Source organism: Pristiophorus japonicus, chromosome 19 (genome assembly GCF_044704955.1).
Source record: "Pristiophorus japonicus isolate sPriJap1 chromosome 19, sPriJap1.hap1, whole genome shotgun sequence".
NCBI lineage: Eukaryota > Metazoa > Chordata > Chondrichthyes > Pristiophoridae > Pristiophorus > Pristiophorus japonicus.
Window position 1 is genome coordinate 16,425,967 of NC_091995.1, and position 25,455 is coordinate 16,451,421.

General features: G+C 48.3%; 1 protein-coding gene across 1 annotated transcript in view; it reads left to right on the forward strand.

Annotated features, from left to right (window-relative positions):
* Positions 1-19,668, forward strand: part of LOC139230377 (allograft inflammatory factor 1-like) — a 40,183-nt gene extending 20,515 nt beyond the window's left edge. The window contains exons 4-6 of the mRNA XM_070862206.1: positions 667-708; positions 15,178-15,340; positions 17,902-19,668. Coding sequence (XP_070718307.1) covers positions 667-708; positions 15,178-15,340; positions 17,902-17,986 — 290 coding nt within the window. The 3' untranslated portion in view covers positions 17,987-19,668. The remainder of the gene's footprint in view (positions 1-666; positions 709-15,177; positions 15,341-17,901) is intronic.
* The last annotated feature ends 5,787 nt before the right edge of the window (positions 19,669-25,455 follow it).

Genomic DNA, 25,455 nt, shown 5'->3' on the forward strand with positions numbered 1-25,455 from the left:
CCTTAGAATCTTATATTTTTCAATAAGATCACCTCTCATTCTTCTAAACTCCATTGAGCACAGGCCCAACCTGCTCACCCTTTCCTTATAAGACAACCCCTTCATCTCAAGAATCAACCTTGTGAACCTTCTCTGAACTGCCTCCAATGCAAGTATATCCCTCCTTAAATAAGGAGACCAAAACTGTATGCAGTACTCTAGGTGTAGTCTCACCAACACCCTGTACAGTTGTATCAAGATTTCCCTACTTTTATACTCCGTGCCCCTTGCAATAAAGATCAACATTCCATTTGCCTTCCTAATTATTTGCTGTACCTGCATGCTAACTTTTTGTATTTCATGTACGAGGACAGCCAGATCCCTCTGTACCATTCTGCAGCATTCTGTAGACTCTCTCCATTTAAATAATAATTTGCTTTTCGATTCTTCCTACCAATAGATAGTAATAGAGATAGGGTGGGGAGGAGGCTCGTGTGAAACATAAACTCCGGTATAGACCAGTTGGGCCAAATGGGCTATTTCAATGCTTTAAACTCTATGTAATATCGGGCAGGATCTAAATTGGGCATATATCTCGAAGCAAGGCAGGTTAAATTAAAAGTTGAGACGAATATTTCATTATCCCTGAATCACAATAAATGGTCTTCTGTTTTCATTGCTTTCCAGAGAAATATATGGAGTTTGACCTCAATAACCAGGGAGACATTGGTAAGTTTTATATTCGCACTCATTACCAGACATGGTGAAAGCCATTTGAGCTCCCTCTCTCTTTATCTGGCATCCTGCAAAACATCTGCATTCTCAAATTCAGAGAATCTCTATTTCAAGAACAGCCCCTCGAACACTCCCGCCCCAGCAGCCCCCACCGCCCCCAGCCCTCCACCCCCCCCCCCCCCGTCCCATCTGAAAATTAACTTGGATAGTTTCAGACATGGCTCTCTCTCAGATGTTACTGCAGGCGACTCCAGTTCCAATTCAACCTCTTTCCTTTCTGTAACGTATGCACATGTGAGGATGTTCACAGGTTTGTAGAGCTGTTGAATCAAATTTTTATTTGAACCACGTCAAAAGTTTAATTTGTTTAAGTTTGTCGGTTTTAGTGCCCCCCCCCACCACCCACTTTTAGCCAGGGGGCACTTGTATAATTTGTGTTTTGGTGCCCTCAGGAAAAAAAAACCGGGCCACCTGAAAAAGTTTTGGAGTGTGACCCCCGCTTTAATCAGGGGGCATTTGATTGTTTTCTACAAAATAGTTGTAGAGCTGTTGCAGCTGGCATGGCACCTATCCTGGGCCAACGTCCGGCGCACGGCCAATGCCATCGAGTCGCTAAAAACTGTACTCGGACCTGACTCCGTTAGGTGTGTCGAGGATGCTCAAGCACGTGGGGCGAGCCCGTCCAAACTGACGCAGTCCGGACGGAAATCCTCATCAGCACTGATACGTCCTTACTACACAGTATAAATGCACACGAGGCCCATGCTTGAGAGAAGGTCAGTCTGTGACCTGTCCTTTATTCCATAGCACTCAAGTGATCGAAGTGGGTGGTGCTTCCCCTTTTATACCTGAAGGTCCAGGTTAGGAGTGTCTCCCACAAGTTCACCACACAGTGGTCATTGTTCTCACACAGTGTACAACTTAGGTCAGATCATACATGGGTTACAATGCTGGTTGAATACATGACATCACCTCTCCCCCCAAAGTCTTATTGGGATCACAGGTTGAGTCTCTCTGGTGGTTTACGCTCTCTTGTAGAGCGCCTGAGTTGGGGCTCCGTCTGTTGGGCGCTGGTTTGAGTGTCTGCTGTTTGCGGTGCCTCAGGTCTGTCCGGACTGCCCACAGTGACTGGGTTCTCCTCCCTTTGGTTCCGGTGTTCGGTCACCTGTGGAGGAGTGAACTCTATATCATGTTCTTCCTCTGCTTCTTCTATGGGGTTGCTGAACCTCCTTTTTGTTTGATCCACATGTTTGCAGCAGATTTGTCCATTGGTAAGTTTAACTACCAGAATCCTATTTCCCTCTTTGGCAACCACAGTGCCTGCGAGCCATTTGGGCCCTGCAGCGTAGTTGAGGACAAAAACAGGGTCATTTACATCAATACATCGCGCCCTCGCATTCCTATCATGATAGTCATATTGTGACTGGCGCCTGCTCTCGACAATTTCTTTCATGGCGGGGTGTATAAGGGATAACTGGGTTTTGAGCATCCTTTTCATTAGCAGCTCTGCGGATGGAACCCCTGTGAGCGAGTGTGGTCGGGATCTGTCGGCCAACAGGAAGCGTGATAAGTGGCATTGTAGGGAACCCCCTTGGATTCTGAGCATCCCCTGTTTGATTATCTGCACTGCTCGTTCTGCCTGCCTGCTTGAACGGTGCCGTTCTGACATGGTTAATTCCATTGCCTGTCATGAACTGGAAATGGGGCGATGTCAATGCAATTTCCTCTGTGGAGCGAGTATCATGCTCACAGATCCTGGACAAATTTGACTCATTATTTCAATCCGGCATTGGCACTTTCATGGGGGCCAAGGTAGTGATTCACATAAACCCGGACGCCAGGCCAGTACACCACAAGGTCAGAGCAGTGCCGTACGTGATGCGGGAAAAGATAGAAGGCGAATTGGACCGCCTGCTGAGGGAAGGCATCATCTCGCCAGTCGAATTCAGTGACTGGGCGAGCCCGATTCTGCCGGTGCTATAGGCGGATGGGTCGGTCAGGATATGTGGCGATTACTTATACGTGCTAAACATGAACTCGCTGAACTTCAGCTTCCAGCGATTTCCCCCAGCCTTCATTTCTGCAATTTCTGCAGGTATTTTGCTCATCTCTGCAAACTCCGGCTGAGTGTGTGCCTCCATGCCTCCAACATGAGCTGCTGTTTGAAACAAAAGGTCCCTTGCCAGTCGGGTGTCCCTGACTGCTCCTGTTATTGTCCTTGAGTGTGCCATTAACAGGTGTTGATGGCCCCATTACTGGCCGCATTGTCCCTTGCAATGGCGTGAATCATCGTTCAGATTGCCATTGTCTCTGTCGAACTCCCCCTGTGGGTTCGACTACATGTTGGGGCATGCCCGATTGCCCTTGTCTGCCTGGAGAACTGTGTGCTGCTTTAACAATGTTGAATCTCTGTCCCAACCATTCCTTAACACAGCACTCTCGTCTGTTCTGCTCGTGGCCATGCTCACGTGGTTTAAATCCCAGTTTCTCGTTGCCATTGATACGTCCTTACTTTGCAGTATAAATGCACACGAGGCCCAGGTTTGAGAGAAGGTCAGTCTGTGACTTGTCCTTTATTCCATAGCGCTCAAGTGAGCGAAGTGGATGGAGCTTCCCCTTTTATCTCTGAAGGTCCAGGTTAGGAGTATCTCCCACAAGTTCACCACCTAGTGGTCATTGTTCTCACAGTGTACAACTTAGGTCAGATTATAAATGGATTACAATGCTGGTTGAATACATGACAAGCGCCAAGCCCCAAAACCTCCCTCGGGAGCCAGCACCTCACAACTTAAGCCTCCTCAGGGAAATCCCCTCCGTGTCTTTCAGTTCTGCGCGAAGGGGATTCCTGTACAGGCTGCTCTTGCACACTCTCCACTTTGCCATCCTTGTCTGACCTCCGGACATGCCATGGCGTACCATCTAGCTGTCCAGAGGAGGCAGGGGTCCTCAATGGAGTGCTCACTATGCGGGAGTCCTCCCACTATTTATTGGGGACTTGGCCTGGAGGGTGTTGCACGGAGCAGTCCCGTGCAATAAGTTTTTAAGTCGGTTCACAGACTCCCAGGCCACCTGTAATTTCTAGAGGAGGCCGTGTTCCATGTTTATGTTGTATGTGTGAGGTTGCAGCCCCTCTTCCAATATTTGAATGGGCTGCTCATCAAATTCTGGTTGCACTTCAGTCCCACGCTCCTGATCTTTGGGCACCCTGTGCGGAGGGGAATGGGCAGGTCGGAAGGCCTCCTCATCGGACTGCTCCTGGGCATGGCCAAGGTGGCCATCAACCGGTCCAGACAGCGGGCGGGTGAGGGGGTCCTTTAGCCCGACTGCCTGCCTCTCTTCCGCAGTTACATCCGAGCCAAGGTGTCCCTGGAGTTGGAGCACACGGTGTCCACCGGTACGCTCACGGCCTTCCACAGGGTTGGGCGCCGGAGGGACTGGAGTGCATCATCAACCTCGGCAACCAAATTTTAATTTGATTTAAGTTTAATGTCAAAAGTTTAATTGGTTTAATGTGTCAGTTTTAGTGCCCCCCATTAATCAGGGGACACTTGATTATTGTTTCAACTTAAAATAGTTGTAGAGCTGTTGCATTGTGAGTGGGTTAGTCAGTCACACGATGTTGACCAGGCTCAATAAAACCCCAGCCAGTTGGGTCTAGGTCATTCACAATGAGGCATGCGGTTGTGAGCCTCCAGGATGAACTGGTAAACATAGAAACATAGAAACATAGAAAAGAGGTGCAGGAGTAGGCCATTCGCCCCCTCAAGGCTGCACCATTCAATATGATCATGCTGATCATTCACTTCAGTACCCCTTTCCTGCTTTCTCTCCATACCCCTTGATCCCTTTAGCTGTAAGGGCCACATCTAACTCCCTTTTGAATATATCTAACGAACTGGCCTCAACAACTTTCTGTGCTAGAGAATTCCACAGGTTCACAATTCTCTGAGTGAAAAAGTTTCTCCTCATCTAGGTCCTAAATGACTTACCTCTTATCCTGAGACTGTGACCCCTGGTTCTGGACGTCCCCAGCATCAGGAACATTCTTCCTGCATCTAACCTGTTCAATCCCATCAGAATTTGACATGTTTCCATGAGATTCCCTCTGATTCTTCTAAATTCCAGTGAATATGAGCCTAGTCGATCCAGTCTTTCTTCATATGTTAGTCCTGTCATCCCGGGATTCATGCAGGTGAACCGTCACTGCACTCCTTCAATAGCAAGAATGTCCTTCGTCAGATTAGGGGACCAAAACTGTGCACAATATTCAAGGTGTGGCCTCATCAAGGCCCTGTACAACTGCAGTAAGACCTCCCTGCTCCTATACTCAAATCCTCTCGCAATAAAGGCCAACATGCTATTTGCCTTCTTCACCGCCTGCTGCACCTGCATGCCAACTTTCAATGACTGATGCACCATGACACCCAGGTCTCGTTGCACCTCCCCTTTTCCTAATCTCTCACCATTCGGATAATATTCTGCCTTCCTGTTTTTGCGACCAAAGTGGATAATCTCATATTTATCTACATTATACTGCATCTGCCATGCATTTGCCCATTCACGTAACCTGTCAAAGTCACCCTGCAGCCTCTTAGCATCCTCCTCACAGCTCACACCACCACCCAGCTTAGTGTCATCTGCAAGCTTGGAGATATTATACTCAATTCCTTTGTCTAAATCATTAATCTATATTGTAAATAGCTGGGGTCCCAGCACTGAACCTTGCGGTACCCCACTAGTCAATGCCTGCCATTCTGAAAAGGACCCGTTTATTCCGACTCTTTGCTTTCTGTCTGCCAACCAGTTCTCTATCCACATCAGTGCAATACCCCCAATACTATGTGCCTTAATTTTGCACACTAATCACTTGTGTGGGACCGTGTCAAAAGCCTTTGAAAGTCCAAATACACCACATCCACTGGTTCTCCCTTGTCCACTCTATTAGTTACATCCTCAAAAAATTCTAGAAGATTTGTCAAGCATGATTTCCCTTTTATAAATCCATGCTGACTTGGACCGATCCAGTCACTGCCTTCCAAATGCGCTGCTATTTCATCTTTAATAATTGATTCCAACATTTTCTCCACTACCGATGTCAGGCTAACCAGTCTATAATTCCCTGTTTTCTCTCTCCCTCCATTTTTAAAAACTGGGATTACTTCAGCTACCCTCCAATCCATAGGAATTGATCCAGAGTCTATAGAATGTTGGAAAATGACTACCAATGCATCCACTATTTCTAGGGCCACTTCCTTAAGTACTCTGGGATGCAGACTATGAGGGCCTGGGTATTTATCGGCCTTCAATCCCATCAATTTCCCTAACACAATTTCCTGACTAATAAGGATTTCCTTCAGTTCCTCTTTCTCGCTGGACCCTCGGTCCCCTAGTAGTTCCGGAAGGTTATTTGTGTCTTCCTTAGTGAAGTCAGAACCAAAGTATTTGTTCAATTGGCCTGCCATTTCATTGTTCCCTATTATAAATTCCCCTGATTCTGACTGCAAGGGACCTACATTTGTCTTCACTAATCTTTTTCTCTTCACATATCCATAGAAGCTTTTGCAGTCAGTTTTGATGTTCCCTGCAAGCTTACTCTCATACTTTATTCTCCCCCTCCTAATTAAATCCTTTGTTCTCCTCTGCTGAATTCTAAATTTCTCCCAGTCCTCAGGTTTGCTGCTTTTTCTGGCCAATTTATATGCCTCTTCCTTGGATTTAACACTTTCCCTAAGTTCCCTTGTTAGCCACAGTTGAGCCACCTTCCCCATTTTATTTTTACACCAGACAGGGATGTACAATTGTTGAAGTTCATCCATGTGATCTTTAAATGTCTGCCTTTGCCTATCCACCGTCAACCCTTTAAGTATCATTCACCAGTCTATTCTAGCTAATTCACATCTCATACCATCGAAGTTACCTTTCTTTCAGTTCAGGACCCTAGTCTCTGTATTAACTGTGTCACTCTCCATCTTAATGAAGAATTCTACCATATTATGGTCATTCTTCCCCAAGAGGCCTCGCACAGCAAGATTGCTATTAATCCTTTCTCATTACACAACACCCAGTCTAGGATGGCCAGCTCTCTAGTTGGTTCCTCGACGTATTGGTCTCGAAAACCATCCCTTATACACTCCAGGAAATACTCCTCCACCGTATTGCTACCAGTTTGGTTAGCCCAATCAGTATGTAGATTAAAGTCACCCATGATAACTGCTGTACCTTTATTGCATGCAACCCGAATTTCCTGTTTGATGCCATCCCCAACCTCCCTACTACTGTTTGGAGGTCTGTACACAACTCCCACTAGCGTTTTCTGCCCTTTGGTGTTCCACAGCTCTACCCACACAGATTCCACATCATCCAAGCTAATGTACTTCCTTACTATTGCATTAATCTCCTCTTTAACCAGCAACGCTACCCCACCTCCTTTTCCTCTCTGTCTATCCTTCCTGAATATTGAATACCCCTGGATGTTGAGTTCCCAGCCTCAGTCACTCTGGAGCCATGTCTCCGTAATCCCAATTACATCACATCCGTTAACAGCTGTTGCGCAGTTAATTCATCCACCTTATTCCGAATGCTCCTCGCATTGAGACACAGAGCCTTCAGGCTTGTTTTTTTAACATTCTTTTTCCTTTTAGAATTATGTTGTAATGTGGCCTTTTTTGATTTTTGACTTTGATTTCTCTGCCCTCCACTTTTACTTATCTCCTTTCTACCTTTTGCTTCTGCCCCCATTTTACTTCCCTCTGTCTCCCTGCATAGATTCCCATCCCCCTGCCATATTAGTTTAAACCCTCCCCAACAGTATTAGCAAACACTCCCCCTCGGGCATCGGTTTTGGTCCTGCCCAGGTGCAGACCGTCCGGTATGTACTGGTCCCACCTCCCCCAGAACCGGTTTCAATGTCCCAGGAATTTGAATTCCTCCATCTTGCACCATTCCTCAAGCCACGTATTCATCTTAACTATCCTGCTATTTCTCCTCTGACTAGCACGTGGCACTGGTAGCAATCCTGATATTACTATCTTTGAGGTCCTACTTTTTAATTTAACTCCTAGCTCCCTAAATTCAGCCTGTCAGATCTCATCCCATTTTTTACCTATATATTTGGTATCTATATGCACCACCATGACTGGCTGTTCACCCTTCCCCTCCAGAATGCCCTGCAGCTGCTCCGAGACATCCTTGACCCTTGCACCAAGAGAGGCAACATACCATCCTGGAATCTCGATTGCAGCCACAGAAACGCCTATCTATTCCCCTTATAATAGAATCCCCTACCACAATAGCTCTCCCACTCTTTTTCCTGCCCTCCTGTGCAGCAGAGCCACCTCTGGTGCCATGAACTTGGCTGCTGCTGCCTTCCCCTGATGAACCATCTCCCCCAACAGTATCCAAAGCGGTGTATCTGTTTTGGAGGGAAATGAACACAGGAGACTCCTGCACTACCTTCCTACTCCTGCTTTGCCTGATAGTCACCCATTCCCTATCTGCCTTTGTAACCTTTACCTGCGGTGTGACCAACTCACTAAACGTGCTATTCACGACATCCTCAGCATCGTGGATGCTCCAGAGTGAATCCATGCGCAGCTGCAGTGCCGCAATGCGGTCTGACAGGGGCTGCAGCTGGACACACTTCCCACACACATAGCAGTCAGGGACAGTGGAAGTGTCCCTGATTTCCCATATAGCACAGGAAGGAGCATGACACAGGTCTGGGCTCTCCTGCCATGACTTAACCCTTAAATTAACTTAATTTGGCAACAATGCCAAAGGTTTCTTACTGATAAGAAAAGAAAAAAACGAAAACGATAAAATACTCACCAATCTACCAGCCAATCACTTATTCGTTTGGCTGTGACGTCACACTTCGATTTCTTTTTACTTCTTTGTTTACTTTTGTCCCTGCACCAGCTGCCATTCCCGAACTGCTGCTCCTGACTGCTGCATCTGGCCTTTTATAGGCCTCGATCCACGACCTCCCGCTCCCATCTGCCGCTCCCAAACTGCTGCTGCTGGCCTTTTATAGGCCTCGATCCTCGACCTCCCACTCCCGAACTGGTAATGTGTAGTGTGATTGTTAAACCTTTGTTAATAAACCAACTAGTTCTCAATAGCAATGAATTCTTAAGCAAAGAACCCATGAAGTAAATGCATTACATTTTCCATTTTGGAACCTCGCTTGATTCAACTTTCATCTTTCCAACCCGGCTTCACATAGAAACATACAATGATACAACACAGAAGGAGGACATTCAGCTCGTAGAAAGAGCTATCCAATTAGCCCCTCCCCCCGCCCCCCCCCCCCCCCCCCCACCGCTCGTTCCCCTTAGCCCTACAAATTTTACTCCTTCAATTATTTGTCCCATTTCCTTTTGAACATTACTATGACTCTGCTTCCACCGTACTTTCAGGCAGCGCGTTCCAGATCACAACAACTCGCTGTGTAAAAAGAATTCTCCTCGTCATCCCCTGGTGCTTTTGCCAATTATCTTAAATCTGTGTCAGAAGCAAAACACTGCGGGTGCTGGAAATCTGAAATTAAAACTGAAAATGCTGGAAATACGCTCAGCGGGCCAGGTGGCGACTGGGGAGAGTGTGGCAGAGTTCACGTTTCAGGTCGCTGACCTTTCGTCAGAGCTGGGAAAAGCTCGAGCTGTGGCAGGTTTTAAGCAAGTGCCGAGGCAGGGAAAGGTGGGGTGGAGGGGAGGAAAGAACCAAAGGGGAAGGTCTGCGATCAGGTGGAAGGCAGGAGAGATTAGAGAGACGAAAGGGACGATGGTGCAAGGCAAAAGGGAGTGGTAATGGGTCCTGTATCCCATTAAATCTGTGTGCTCTGGTTACGGACCCTCCTGCCAGTTTCTCCCTGTCTACTCCATCACAACCCCTCATCTGTGAGTCACTTTTTAATCTGTTCTTGGGTTGTGGGTGAGATGGGTACGCTCGCCTTTACTGCCCATCTCTAGTTTCCCTGACGAAGGTGTTGAGCTTTCTCCCTTAACAGAGCAGTGGTTTTGCATGGGCCACTTTCTCCAATTATTTATTCAATCACAGGATGTGGGCATCGCTGGCAAGGCCAACATTTATTGCCCATCCCTAATTGCCATTGAGAAGGTGAGTTCCGGGCCGGGCCACCGCAAGCTGCTCCCTCTAATGCGACCTTTCAACCGCAGCACAGCTGCTGCAGCTTTACTCATGTGTGGTCACCATCCTGTACCAGAAGGCCTTCCTGCACTAAGATGGCCGCCGCGCATGCTCCCTGCCCTGCAGCGGCACAATGGGCAGCGCTGTGACGTCGGATGCAAGACCATCAGCGGGCCGGGGCCATCAGAGGGAGCAGCGGGCTTTGGCATACCACTGCGAAGTCAGGTCACTCAATGCAGTGCGGGGAGGCATAGCAGGAGAGGCGAAGAAGCAAGAGTTTGTCGAAGGAAGTGACCGGGGTCCATGAGAGGCGTGAGTCTGAGGCCCAGAAGAGGTGAGGGCCCAGGGGCAGCACGGGCCAGCCCACACTGCTATATGTGCGCGCGCTCGGTCCGTGCAGCAGAGCTGGTCACCAGTCATCTTTGGTATTCCTTGCCACTGGACCAAGACCTAGCTCTGTCAAGGCCGTGTGGTGGCTGGTGTGCAATGGCCCCCATGTTAAAAAAAATCCATGCACAGAGGCACCTTCAAGATGTAGTTCAGGATCTGGAATATTAGGTCCTTCATTGAAACACCTGTAAACTCATCCCTTTTTAGCATGGAAGCAAGTCATCCTCGCTTCGAGGGATTGCCTACGATGAGAAGGTGGTGGTGAGCTGCCTTCTTGAACCATTGCAGTCCGTGTGGTGAAGGTTCTCCCACAGTGCTGACTTTGTTGTAGGGGTTTGGTACAACTGAGTGGCCATTTCAGGGGGTAGTTAAGAGTCAACCACATTGCTGTGGGTCACATATAGGCCAGACCAGGTAAGGACAACAAGTTTCCTTCCTTCAAGGACATTAGTGAATCAGATTGGTTTTTCCTGACAATCCAATAGTTTCATGGTTATCATTACAGATACTGCTTGCTTTTTAATTCCAATTTTATTTAATTAACTGAATTTAAATTCCCCCCAGCTGCTGTCTCCAGATCATTAGTCCAAACCTCTGGTTTACTAGACCAGTAACACAACCACTATGCTACCGTACCCCTTGCCATTGCTATTAACACTCAACCATATTTTGTAGGTCAAGGTCAGGCTGGGCAGGGGTGGTATGTTTTCTTCCCCGAAGGGCGTCAATAAACCAGTTGGGTATTTATAACAATCCGGCAGCTTTTATGGCTAATGATTGATCAGATGTGATCAAGCATGCTATGGTTTGAAGTTTAAGGTCATGACCTTTGGGTTACTAGTCTAGTACCATGGCCACCACACAGCCATTTTGTTTTATCTATTCATTCACAGGATGTGATTTGCTGCCATTCAGTGGCACGATGGTTTACCCGCTGTTATGGTGGGAAGTGCATTTGTCGAAAATATATGAAACTGTTTCCTCACTGAACAGATTAATGAAGTAACTGGGGATAACCATATATTGGATCTAGTGTTTAGTACTGAGCCTGACCTGATATCGGGCCTCCATGCGGGGGAACATCTGACCATCAGTGACCACAACATTATACGGTTCCAATTGGCTAGTAGAACTCAAGGTACTGAGAACCTGCAGCTCATACCAGATTTCAGAAGAGCAAACTTCACCAAAATGGCAGAGAATTTGGAACAGGTAAATTGGTTAACCCTCCTGGGTGGTGATCAGATCGATGTAGAATATAAATGGAAAGTTTTTAAGAACACGATAAAAAATGTGGAAAACAAACATATACCCAAAGTCAAAAGAAGGAAATGTGGTAAAGCCAAGGCTGGCTGGTTATGTACAAAGACAAATGAGATGTAAACAGAAAGGTTTCTATAAATTAAAGACATTTAATACTCAGCTAAACAGAGCTGAGTATAAAGAACAACTAAAGAGAATGAAGGCTGCTATTAGATCAGCTGGAAGGATAATGGAAAAGAGGATGGTAGACAATTGTGGAAGTGATGGGGAAAGCTTTTTGGGTTATGGGAAGAGTCAGAGAACTGTCAAAGACGGTACTGGGCCATTGAAGGATGTTCAAGGACAGGTTATTAAGGACTCACTGCGTATGGCAGAAATATTAAATAAGTACTTTGCATTGGTCCTCAACCCTGAAGATGATGTTCGACTATTAGAATTGAATGATTTTAATAATAAAATTAGTAATATTAACATAGATGAACATTATGGGCCCAAGTTTCCACATGATTTGCGCCTGATTTTTAGGAGCAACTGGTGGAGAACGGACTATCTTAGAAATCGCAATTCTCCACATTTTTTTTTCTGCAGTTCTAGTCAGGGAGGGGGGGGAGGGGAGGAGGAGGTGCCCGTTCTTTCCCGCGGGGTGGGGGGGAGGAGGCGCCCGTTCTTCCCGCGGGGAGGAGGGGAAGGAGACAGTGAGAAGGCTGCAAGTGCTGATGTGCTGATGGCAATGTGCTTTTATTTTTTAAAATTTCAAAAATTAAACAGCTACAAAGAACTACAAAAATGGCCGAGTGCCAATGTTTTTTTCACACTGCGCGTGCGCGAACGCTCCAACGCGCACGCGCAGCGTTGCCGGCAGGAAAAAAACTAATTTAAATAGTACCCTCCCCCTCCCACTTACAAACTCGGCGCGAGTGTAGGCTCCGCCCCCCTGGGCGCCGCGCCAGGCAGACAAGGAGCTGCAGAATGCTCCAGAATCGGGAGGTTTTTTTTAGGCGCCGTTTTAGGCACGTAAAACGGGCGCCCAGCTCGGAGGGGCGCCCGTTTTTTATCGTGTGGAAACTTGGGCCCATTGTATTAGATAGAATTAAGAATCTGAAAATATATAGAGCAGCCGGGCCAGCTGATATCCACCCGGGGGTCCATAGGGTGATGGGACACGTGCCCATATTTTAATAGCACACTGCCCTCTGGGATGAGTCCCACAGACTGGAAGAAGGCTAATGTAGTCCCCATCTTTAAAAAAGGTGACAAGACAGACCCGGGTAACTACAGGCCCATCAGTTTGACATCAGTAATAGGAAAGATGCATGTGGGCATCATGAGGGATGTAATATATGATTGCTTGGATAGAGCAGGACATATTAGGGACATCCAAGATTGGGACCATTGCTGTTTTTATTAATGATCTGGATACAGGTGTTGAGGGTACAATATGTAAATTTGCAGACAATACCAAGATTTGTGTGAGTGTTAGAGCTGTAGATGAAGCTCATCTGCTTCAGATATATCTTAATGTGTTGGGAGATTGGGCTCAAGACTGGGAAATGATGTATAACTTAGATAAGTGCAGTGTTATGTATATGGACAGGGCAAATGCTCAACATATGAGGGAGTGCAGCGAAGGTTCACCAGACTGATTCCCGGGATGGCGGGACTGACCTATCAAGAAAGACTGGATCAACTGGGCTTGTATTCACTGGAGTTCAGAAGAATGAGAGGGGACCTCATAGAAACATTTAAAATTCTGACGGGGTTAGACAAGTTAGATGCAGGAAGAATGTTCCCAATGTTGGGGAAGTCCAGAACCAGAAGTCACAGTCTAAGGATAAGGGGTAAGCCATTTAGGACCGAGATGCGGAGGAACTTCTTCACCCAGACAGTGGTGAACCTGTGGAATTCTCTACCACAGAAAGTTGTTGAGGCCAATTCACTAAATATATTCAAAAAGGAGTTAGATGAGGTCCTTACTACTAGGGGGATCAAGGGGTATGGCGAGAAAGCAGGAATGGGGTACTGAAGTTGAATGTTCAGCCATGAACTCATTGAATGGCGGTGCAGGCTAGAAGGGCCGAATGGCCTACTCCTGCACCTATTTTCTATGTTTCTATGTTTCTATCCTTCAGGGACAGGCATTAAAGATGGTGGAGATAGAAAGAGATTTGGGCATGCTCGTGCATACATCCTTAAAGGTACACAAGCAATGCCATGCAGTGATAGCTGGAGCAAATAGGGTGTTGGGGTGTATCCATAGGACAGTTGAGTACATGGCGAGGCAGACTGTTTTGTCCTTGTACAAGACCTCAGTCAGGCTGCATTTGAATACTGTGTCCAGTTTCTGTCTCCTCACATGGTGGGTGATAATGAGACTTTGGAGAGGGTGCAGAGGAGGGCCACTAAAATAATTCCCAGTCTAAAGCATTTAGTTATCAAGATAGGCCAAAAGAATTGGAACTCTATACCTTAGAGAAACGTAGACTTAGGGAGAATCTGATTGAGGTTTATAAGATGATGATGGGAATAGATTGTGTTCCAATTGACAGATTATTACAATTAAATAGATTAGGCAGGACCAGGGGTCACAAATTTCAGTTGTATAAAGCTAGATCTAGTTTAGATGTCAGGAAGTGGTTCTTTTCCCAGAGAACAGGCTGTCATTTCGTGTGGTGGATGCGGACTTTGAATTCCTTCAAGCGAGAGCTGGATTTGTTTCTGGCTGGGGCGGAGATCACCTCTTACAGAGGTAGGTGCTACAGGGAATTCAGGGCCAGAGTGATCTCCTGCACTAGTTTCGATTGCCTAAGTGCGTGACGGAGGAATTATTTTTTCCCCAAATTGGCCGAGGTTTTTAATGTTTTTTTTTGCCTTTCCCAGGAGATCACATGGTTTTGAGTGGAATGGGGTGAATATGTTGTGATACACAAGGCATTGCAATTGTGTGGGACAGGCTGGATAGACCAGATGGTCTTTACCTGTCCATCATTGTTCATATATTCATATGTGAGCGTCGCTGACAAGGCCACCATGTATTACCCATTCCCAGTTGCCCCTGATAAGGTGATGGTGAGCCGCCTTCTTGAACCGCTGCAGTCCATGTGGTGAAGGTTCTCCCACAGTGCTGTTAGGGAGGGAGTTCGAGGATTTTGACCCAATGATGATGAAGGAACAGCCGATATATTTCCAAGTCAGACTATTGCGTGACTTGGAGGTGGCTGTGTTCCCAGGCACCTGCTGCCCTTGTCCTTCCAGGATGGGTTGCCAATCAAGCGGGCTGCTTTGTTCTGGATGGTCCCAAGCCTCTTGCGTGTTGTTGGAGCTGCACTCATCCAGGCAAGTGGATTGTATTCCATCCCACTCCTGACTTGTGCCTTGTAGATGGTGGAAAGGCTTTGGGGAGTCAGGAGATGAGTCACCATATCCCACAATGGGCCGTAAGTGTCACCGGGTGACTTTGACCACGGTGGGTCAGCGCAGCTGAGGCAGAACTCTATCCCTGGCAATGCCCACAAAGGTGCACTTTTCAACGTTAAGTCGCTGGATAAGGATCGGGAGCAGGCAAAGCTTAGAGCCCGACGAGATCCGTGAGGTGTCAGGGGTCGGATGTGAGTTGGTTTGTGTCCTTCCAACACTGTCAAATCTTACACCCCTTCTCTTTCTCAGATATCATGGGGCTGAAGAGAATGTTGGAAAAGCTCGGAGCAGCCAAGACCCACCTGGAACTGAAGCAAATGATAAAGGAGGTGACGGGTGGCATGAGCGAGACCATCTCGTACTGCGCCTTCATCACGATGATGCTGGGAAATAAGTCTGCTATCGCCAAAATGTAAGTCCCTCTTCAACAACAACAACTTGTATATTTATATAGCGCCTTTAACGTAGTAAAAGATCCCAAGGCGCTTCGCAGGAGTATTTAAAACAAAATATGACACCGAGTCACGTAAGGAGATATTAGGTGACCAAAAATTTGGTTAAAGTGGTAGGTTTCAAGGAGCGTCTTAAAGGAGGAAAGAGAGGTAGAAAGGTGGAGAGGTTTAGGGAAGGAATTCCAAAGCTTAAGGCCCAGGCAGCTGAAGGCACAGCCACCAATGCTGGAGCGATTAAAATCGGGGATGCTCAAGAGGCCAGAATTAGAGCGCGGACATCTCGGGGTGGGGGGGGTTGTGGGGCTGGAGGAGAAAAGCGTTTTTACTCCCCATCCGTGTTTCCACTCATTTGCATATCGCCAAAAGTAACATTCTCATGAACCAGCGCAGATCGGACATGTAATTGTAATTTAAAATGAAAATTTTGCTTTAAAAATATTCCTTGATACATTAAAGAGTGGTAACTTGTTAAACGTTTGATCAATACAGCTAAAAATGGGTTTATCAGAAAAACATACGCATTTTTTATCACAGTGTGAATCCACCACCTGTGAGTAACTAGATTATAAAATGACTGAATTTGACATTTAAAAACGCTATAAAACTATTTTCCAGTTAGATTGGGGTTACAGTAGTCAGTTCATTAGTAAATTTTTAAAAATAATTCTTTCCAAACCTTTCAAGAACGTACCTATTAGTTAGTTTCCTTGCAGCCAAAAGAACCAGTGCAATTTTTGGAGTGTCCTCCAATAGCTGCAAATGAGCACAATTAGTGGAAACTCCCACTGGTTTATGGCCCGGAAATCCCGGTCTCCCCGAGTCCGTGCGGAGTGTGTACGGACCCGGGAAGGCATCGCAAAAGCCGGTTTTCAGCGCACAATGCGCATGCACTGAAAACCGGCTTGTCCAATCTGTCGAGCTGGAGCGTGACAGATCTTCCGCATCTCGGGAGCGAGGGCATTTGCAAGGGCAAGGTTGCGGGACTTACCCATATCTTGCCCAGCAAATGTCCTCAAAACTCTTGCGCCTGATAAAAACAGGCGTATAGCACTACTTTTACAGGCGTAAGAGTTTTAAAACACACTTAAAACATAAAAAATAAAATTTTAAAATCACATTTTATGTTTAAAAACCCTGCCCACTACGTTAAATTTATTTCAAAGCATAATTTTTAAAACTTTTTTTAAAAATCGGGATTTTTTTTTTAATAATACATCACTAATTGTAATTTAAATTAATGTTAAATATGTAGTGTATTTTTTCTAGAATCCAGTCGAACACCCACGGGAAAGAGAAAGCGGGATCTCGAGGCCAATAACCCACCCTGCGAGCATGGCGTGATTTGTCGACCAAGCCTGTTTCCAGCACGATGTTTTCAAAACCAGCGCAAAAGATGGCGGAAACCCGAGTTGCATTGAACGCAAATTGCGTTTAAAATTCCGCGATCCGGCGCGATCGGGCGAATTGCAGCGCAAAAAACAATGGAGCGCAAGCTCTGTGCCAGAGTTTTTCCCACTTCCTCCTCCAATTTCAGGTGGAGTACCGCTATGCCGCCAGCTGGCGGCACTATTGCACTTGTGTTTGACGGTGGTTCCATCCTTCACTCAGTGATTTACAGGGTGACAGCGGCAGAACCAGATTGCCCCAGTGCTTCATCTCACTGGATAGCTTTCAGCCAGCCTCGGCTCGTCAAACACGCTGCTCCCAGGAATCCGTCATAGTGACTCCCTGGGAATAATCTGTATTAAATCTGCAGAATGACCAAAGTTTGCAATTCAGTTCACTCTGTATCTAACCTGTGCTGTACCTGCCCTGGGAGTGTTTGATGGGACAGTGTAGAGGGAGCTTTACTCTGTATCTAACCCCGTTCTGTACCTGCCCTGGGAATGTTTGATGGGACAGTGTAGAGGGAGCTTTGCTCTGTATCTAACCTGTGCTGTACCTGCCCTGGGAGTGTTTGATGGGACAGTGTAGAGGGAGCTTTACTCTGTATCTAACCCGTGCTGTACCTGCCCTGGGAGTGTTTGATGGGACAGTGTAGAGTGAGCTTTACTCTGTATCTAACCCCGTTCTGTACCTGCCCTGGGAGTGTTTGATGGGACAGTGTAGAGGGAGCTTTACTCTGTATCTAACCCCGTTCTGTACCTGCCCTGGGAGTGTTTGATGGGAGAGTGTAGAGGGAGCTTTACTCTGTATCTAACCCATGCTGGACCTGCCCTGGGAGTGTTTGATGGGGCAGTGTAGAGGGAGCTTTACTCTGAATGATTTGTGAAGGAAAAAAGGAAGGACTGCTTTTGAGATTCAAGATGTGCTGAGCGAACCTAAGATAAGCCTATGCGGCAGAAGGGAATAGAGGGTTGTGCTGATAGATTTAGATGAGGAAAGACGGGAGGAGGCTCGAGTGGAGCATAAATGCCGACGTGGACTGGTTGGGTCAAATGGCCTGTTCCTGTGCTGTATATCCCATGTAGTTCTATGTAAGATGATGACTAACCTTATGGCTTCTTCTCTCTTTGCACAGAATTATGATGTATGAAGAGAAATCGAAAGAACCAGAGAAGCCCACTGGACCCCCGACGAAAAAAACCTTCAGGGACCTCCCGTGATCTCCCTCGCTGCCAACCTTGGTGTCATATTTGACCCTGCGCTGAGATTATGACCCCATCATCAAGACTGTCTACACCCACCTCCGAAACCTTGCCTGTTTCTGCCCATGCCTCAGCTCATCTGCTGCCGTAATCCTCATCCGTGTCTTTGTTATCCCGAGACTCGACTATTCCAAAGCGCTCCCGGCCAGATTCCCATCTCCCACCCTCCATAAACGTGAGTTCATCCAAACCTCTGCTGCCAATGTCCTAACTCACTCCGAGTCCTGTTCACCAATCACTCCCCCCTGCGCTCGCTGACCCACTTTGCCTCCCGGTCCGGGAGCACCTCGATTTTAAAATTCTCATCCTTGTTTCCAAATCCCTCCATGGCCTCGCCCCCTCCCTATCTCTGTAATCTCCTCCAGCACCACAACTACTTAGATTGTGCACTTTAATCAAGTGCCCCCTGGTTAAAGCGGGGGGCGGGGGGCACACGCCAAACACTTTCAAACAAGTGCCCCCTTGTGTTTTAAGAGCACTAAAAACACAAATTATACAAGTGCCCCTTGGCTAAAAGGGGGGGAGGGGAACACTAAAACCGACAAACATAGACAAATTAAACTTTGGACATGGTTCAAATTAAAATTTGGTTGCCGGGGGTGATGATCACTCCAGTCCCTCCGGCGCCCTTCCAGTCCAACAACCCTACGAGATCTCTGCACTCCTCCAATTCTGGCCCCTTGGCAGCCCTGATTTTAATCACTTCACCGTTGGTGGCCGTGTCTTCAGCTGCCTAGGCCCCAAGCTCTGGAATTCCCTCCCTCAACTTCCTGCCTGCTTTAAGCTGCTCCTTTAAACCTACCTCCACCTGTTCTAATATCTCCTTACGTGGCTCGTTGTCTAATTTGGCTTGATATTCGCTCCTGTGAAGCAGCTTGGGATGTTTTGCTACGTTAAAGGCATGATATAAATGCAAGTTGCTATTGTAAGTGGCGTGTGGGCACTGCGTGATTTAATAAGTTCAGGCTGGGCGAGATTTTCCACCCATTCACAGTCAAGATCAGCATACCTCCCCACCCTACACATCCACTGCAATTGACAACCTGCTCTTGTAGCAAAGGACGTTCACCATTGCTGAACTGCATGTCACTTCCCTCAAGGTCATGCACAGCAGAAAGGAAGAAAAAAAATTAACTGCATTTATATAGCGCCTTTCACAACCTCAGGACGTCCAAAGCCAGCGAAGTACTTTTTTGTTTGAAGTGTAGTCACTGTTGTAATGCAGGAAATGCAGCAGCCAATTTGCGCACAGCAAGCTCCCACAAACAGCAACGTGGCAATGACCAGGTTATCTGATTTTTTTTTGTGGAGGGATAAATATCGGCCAGAAAGCCAGGGGACAACTCCCCTGCTCTTCTTCAAATTAGTGGTAAGGGACCTATTACGTCCAAAGTGCAGTGCTCCCTCAGTGGGAGTGTCAGCCTGAGTTTTGTGCTTAATGCTCTGCCGTGGAGAATTGAACCCACGGCCTTCTGACTCAGAGACGAGAGTGCTATCTATTGAGCTATGGCTAACACATGGCAAGGTCAAGGTCCCCAGCCACACTTCTGAGTGACATTGCGGACACAAGTCATGTCACATTATTGCCTAATTCCGTGACCCCCCCCCGCCCCCGCCCCCACAATATAAATGGAGATATACTTGGCCCCAAGTAATCCAGTTTGTAGATATTTATACATTATTAAAATTCTTATTCAACTTCCTGTTGTCACACTTATTGGTTACACTTCATGTCAACACTGTGACTGCCTATGCAAAGATATTGAATGGAAATCCTCTATGTAAACAGTTGATTATGACAATGTCGTTGCAGGCTCCGGTCACTAGGGGGTGTCAAAAGAAATGTACGATGCATTTTCTTTTAGTAAGAGGGTAATAGAATTGTGGAACAGATTACCAGCAGGACCGATGGCGCAATAAGACAAGTTTTTGAAATCTCTCTTCTAACTTTGTCATCCTGTACATTAAAAAATCAGAGTGAGAATTGACACCATCACATCATCCAGTGAGCTGGAGACACGGCGGGACTTACGACAAACAGTCTACAGAGTCTATTTAAATGGAGTGTTTATGAACTACAGCAAACAGAACTCATGAAGAAAACTACAGAAAAGTCACCCGATAAAAGCAGGTTATCTCTCCAACGAAATGGAGTGAGTGTTACATAATACAAATTGTGTGGTTAAAATTAAAATGCACAGGTTGAACCTCCCTTATCCGGAATCCTCGGGACCTGGCCTGTTCTGGATAAGGGATTTTTCCGGACGAGGGGTGGTCACGTTAAATTGGATGGTACAGTTACTGAGCAAGGGGCTATCAGGGCTGGCTGGCTTGGGGCTGGAGGTGCTGCAGAGAGATCATGGCGCGGGGGGGAGGGGGGGATGGGGCAGTGGATCGGGGGTCAGGCCAGCGATTGCGGGAGTCAGCAGCGAGGAAGGACTTCAATTTGTTCATGTCGGAGTTCTGCACATGTGCCACCCGGTGGCCGGGAATGGTTCTGGACAAGAGGTGGTTCTGGATAAGGGAGTTCTGGATAAGGGAAGTTCAACCTATATTTACAGCACAGAAACAGGCCATTTGGCCCAGCAAGTCCGTGCCGGGGTTTATGCTCCACCCAAGATTCCTCCCACCCTTTTTAATCTCACCCCATCAATATACCCTGCTATTCCTTTCTCCCTCATGTGTTTATCTAGCTTCCCCTTAAATGCATCTATGCTGTTCACCTCGAACTACTTCCTGTGGTGGCGATTCTCACACTCCCTGTGTACAGAAGTTTCTCCTGAATTCCCTTTTGGATTTATTAGCCATCCATCCCAGTCACTTACAGCAGTGCGGTTTCCCAGCGTAAATTATGGGGAGAATTACCCAATCATCTGCCTCCTGGTCGGGACTTGCGATGTCACTATATGCAGCCACAATAAAATCCTTTTATTTATCAAACAGCCGTGGGAAACACTGAGAGTCAATTACTGCTACCAGAAATACGGGGGACGAAATTCAGGCCCTGCCGGAAACCTGGCGCACCTACCTTTTTCAAAGTGTTCCTACCGCCGTCTCGGACGAGGTCCCCTCTTTCCCGAAATTCAGCTCTGTGTCCTTTTTTTTGAAGCGGCCAGGTGGTCGATCATAGCGGGGGCAAAGTGCTGGCGAGGGGCAGAAGTGGAGGCGGGAAGGATTCTCCGCCGCTGTCACTCAGCAGCGGAGCGGTGGTGATGTCATTGCGCGTCTGCATCACCACGTAACTCCCCTCCTTTAAAGGGGGAGAGAATTGGAGATTCTTTAGCATCGGGCCACCGGGCCACCAGGGAGGGTTTCAGCCGGGCCGGGCCAAGAGGGGGTGCCAGGATGCCTGTGGCAGGGGGGGGGCACAATAGTCCGACCAACATGGAAATTGGCCGGCACTGGGCCCGTGCCTTTAATGGCCGCCACACCGCCAGGGCTGACAGAGGGAATGAAAGGCGCGCCAACAGAAAAAGCTGTCGGGGGCACCGCTCGATGGGCATAAGATTTTTCGGGCTGAATTTCGAGGGAGGTGGGGGGGGGTCCCGGCGGTGCGACCATTGATGATGCACTCACGGCCGCTCGGCAGTGGCGGGACGGAAGTGGGGGCCTCCAGAAAAACCCTCCTGCTGAACGTAACTTACGGAGACCATTCGACCAGAAATCGGCAGCCGCTCGACTCTGCCGCATGGCCGTCGCAATCCGGCGGTAACGGGCCTTATTCGGGAGCTGAGTTAGGGCCCATGGTCCGTAGTAAAAGTCATATTTCTGACAGAAGATAGTTAGACCATCTACCCTGTCCTTTCAAACCTCCCATCGGTTTCCTTGTGGTAACCCTAGAATCAGCGTCCCTTTATACATAGAATTACAGAGCGGTTACAGCACAGAAACAGGCCCTTCGGCCCAACTGGTCCGTGCCAGTGTTCATGCTCCACACAAGCCTCCTCCCACCCTACTTCGTCTCACCCGTTTGGAATTCATCCAGTCATAAGAACACAAGAAATAGGAGCAGGAGTAGGCCACCTGGCCCCTCGAGCCTGCTCCGCCATTCAATAAGATCATGGCTGATCTGATCATGGGCTCAACTCTACTTCCCTGCCCGCTCCACATAACCCTTCACTCCCTTATCAATCAAAAATCTGTCCACCTCCACCTTAAATATATTCAATGACCCAGCTTCCACAGCTCTCTGAGGCAGAGAATTCCACAGATTTACAACCCTTTGAGAGAAGAAATTCCTCCTCAGCTCAGTTTTAAATGGGCGGCCCCTTATTCTGAGGCGATGTCCCCTAGTTTTAGTTTCCCCTATGTGGAAATATCCTTTCTGGATCCACCTTGTCGAGCCCCCTCATTCTATGCTTTGATAAGATCACCTCGCATTCTTCTGAACTCCAATGAGTGTAGGCCCAATCTACTCAATCTATCTTCAAAAGTCAACCCCCTCATCTCCGGAATCAACCTAGTGACCCTTCCCTGGACAGACTCCAATGCAAGTATATCCTTCCTTAAATACGGAGACCAAAACTGTACGTAGTACCCCAGGTGTGCCCTCACCAATACCCTGTACAGTTGTAGCAGGACTTCTCTGCTTTTATACTCTATCCCCCTTGCACTAAAGGCCAACATTCCATTTGCCTTCCTGATCACTTACTTTACCTGCATACTCACTTTTTGTGTTTCATGCACAAGGACCCCGCCGAGTCGCTTATTTAAAACCTGCCCTGGCTTTCCGTTTCCACCAAACTCCACAGTTAATCAGATCCACAAGCCTGTCACCCTGCTATTATAGAGTAACAAGAAAATTCTACCTAAACATCTCGAAATACTGGAAATTCTGTAGTGCCCTTATGGGGCGATAACTTTTTGAAAACTAGTCAAAGTAGCGTCAGGTGCTAATGATGCTACCCTGCCGGGAAACTCACCTTTAGCACTCCAAGAGGGAAGCGAAGCGCCAAATCAAGCACTAACCACTTCTCTTGGGATGCTACATGCCGAAAGCGGGGCGCTAGCGGCAGAGCGCTGAACAATGAGCAGTGCAGCGCTGAACAATGAGCAGTGCAGCGCTGAACAATGAGCAGTGCAGCGCTGAACAATGAGCAGTGCAGCGCTGAACAATGAGCAGTGCAGCGCTGAACAATGAGCAGTGCAGCGCTGAACAATGAGCAGTGCAGCGCTGAACAATGAGCAGTGCAGCGCTGAACAGTGAGCAGTGCAGTGCTGAACAATGAGCAGTGCAGCGCTGAACAGTGAGCAGTGCAGCGCTGAACAATGAGCAGTGCAGCGCTGAACAGTGAGCAGTGCAGCGCTGAACAATGAGCAGTGCAGCGCTGAACAATGAGCAGTGCAGCGCTGAGCAATGAGCAGTGCAGCGCTGAGCAATGAGCAGTGCAGCGCTGAACAATGAGCAGTGCAGCGCTGAACAATGAGCAGTGCAGCGCTGAACAATGAGCAGTGCAGCGCTGAGCAATGAGCAGTGCAGCGCTGAACAATGAGCAGTGCAGCGCTGAGCAATGAGCAGTGCAGCGCTGAACAATGAGCAGTGCAGCGCTGAGCAATGAGCAGTGCAGCGCTGAGCAATGAGCAGTGCAGCGCTGAGCAATGAGCAGTGCAGCGCTGAACAATGAGCAGTGCAGCGCTGAACAATGAGCAGTGCAGCGCTGAACAATGAGCAGTGCAGCGCTGAACAATGAGCAGTGCAGCGCTGAGCAATGAGCAGTGCAGCGCTGAACAATGAGCAGTGCAGCGCTGAGCAATGAGCAGTGCAGCGCTGAGCAATGAGCAGTGCAGCGCTGAACAATGAGCAGTGCAGCGCTGAACAATGAGCAGTGCAGCGCTGAGCAATGAGCAGTGCAGCGCTGAGCAATGAGCAGTGCAGCGCTGAACAATGAGCAGTGCAGCGCTGAACAATGAGCAGTGCAGCGCTGAACAATGAGCAGTGCAGCGCTGAGCAATGAGCAGTGCAGCGCTGAACAATGAGCAGTGCAGCGCTGAGCAATGAGCAGTGCAGCGCTGAGCAATGAGCAGTGCAGCGCTGAACAATGAGCAGTGCAGCGCTGAGCAATGAGCAGTGCAGCGCTGAGCAATGAGCAGTGCAGCGCTGAGCAATGAGCAGTGCAGCGCTGAACAATGAGCAGTGCAGCGCTGAGCAATGAGCAGTGCAGCGCTGAGCAATGAGCAGTGCAGCGCTGAACAATGAGCAGTGCAGCGCTGAACAATGAGCAGTGCAGTGCTGAGCAATGAGCAGTGCAGCGCTGAGCAATGAGCAGTGCAGCGCTGAACAATGAGCAGTGCAGCGCTGAACAATGAGCAGTGCAGCGCTGAGCAATGAGCAGTGCAGCGCTGAGCAATGAGCAGTGCAGCGCTGAGCAATGAGCAGTGCAGCGCTGAACAATGAGCAGTGCAGCGCTGAGCAATGAGCAGTGCAGCGCTGAGCAATGAGCAGTGCAGCGCTGAGCAATGAGCAGTGCAGCGCTGAGCAGTGAGCAGTGCAGCGCTGAACAGTGAGCAGTGCAGCGCTGAGCAGTGAGCAGTGCAGCGCTGAACAGTGAGCAGTGCAGCGCTGAGCAGTGAGCAGTGCAGCGCTGAGCAATGAGCAGTGCAGCGCTGAACAATGAGCAGTGCAGCGCTGAACATTGAGCAGTGCAGCGCTGAACAATGAGCAGTGCAGCGCTGAACAATGAGCAGTGCAGCGCTGAGCAATGAGCAGTGCAGCGCTGAGCAATGAGCAGTGCAGCGCTGAGCAATGAGCAGTGCAGCGCTGAACAATGAGCAGTGCAGCGCTGAGCAATGAGCAGTGCAGCGCTGAGCAATGAGCAGTGCAGCGCTGAACAATGAGCAGTGCAGCGCTGAACAATGAGCAGTGCAGCGCTGAGCAATGAGCAGTGCAGCGCTGAGCAATGAGCAGTGCAGCGCTGAACAATGAGCAGTGCAGCGCTGAACAATGAGCAGTGCAGCGCTGAGCAATGAGCAGTGCAGCGCTGAGCAATGAGCAGTGCAGCGCTGAGCAATGAGCAGTGCAGCGCTGAGCAATGAGCAGTGCAGCGCTGAGCAATGAGCAGTGCAGCGCTGAGCAGTGAGCAGTGCAGCGCTGAACAGTGAGCAGTGCAGCGCTGAGCAGTGAGCAGTGCAGCGCTGAACAGTGAGCAGTGCAGCGCTGAGCAATGAGCAGTGCAGCGCTGAGCAATGAGCAGTGCAGCGCTGAACAATGAGCAGTGCAGCGCTGAACAATGAGCAGTGCAGCGCTGAACAATGAGCAGTGCAGCGCTGAACAATGAGCAGTGCAGCGCTGAACAATGAGCAGTGCAGCGCTGAACAATGAGCAGTGCAGCGCTGAGCAATGAGCAGTGCAGCGCTGAACAGTGAGCAGTGCAGCGCTGAACAATGAGCAGTGCAGCGCTGAACAATGAGCAGTGCAGCGCTGAACAGTG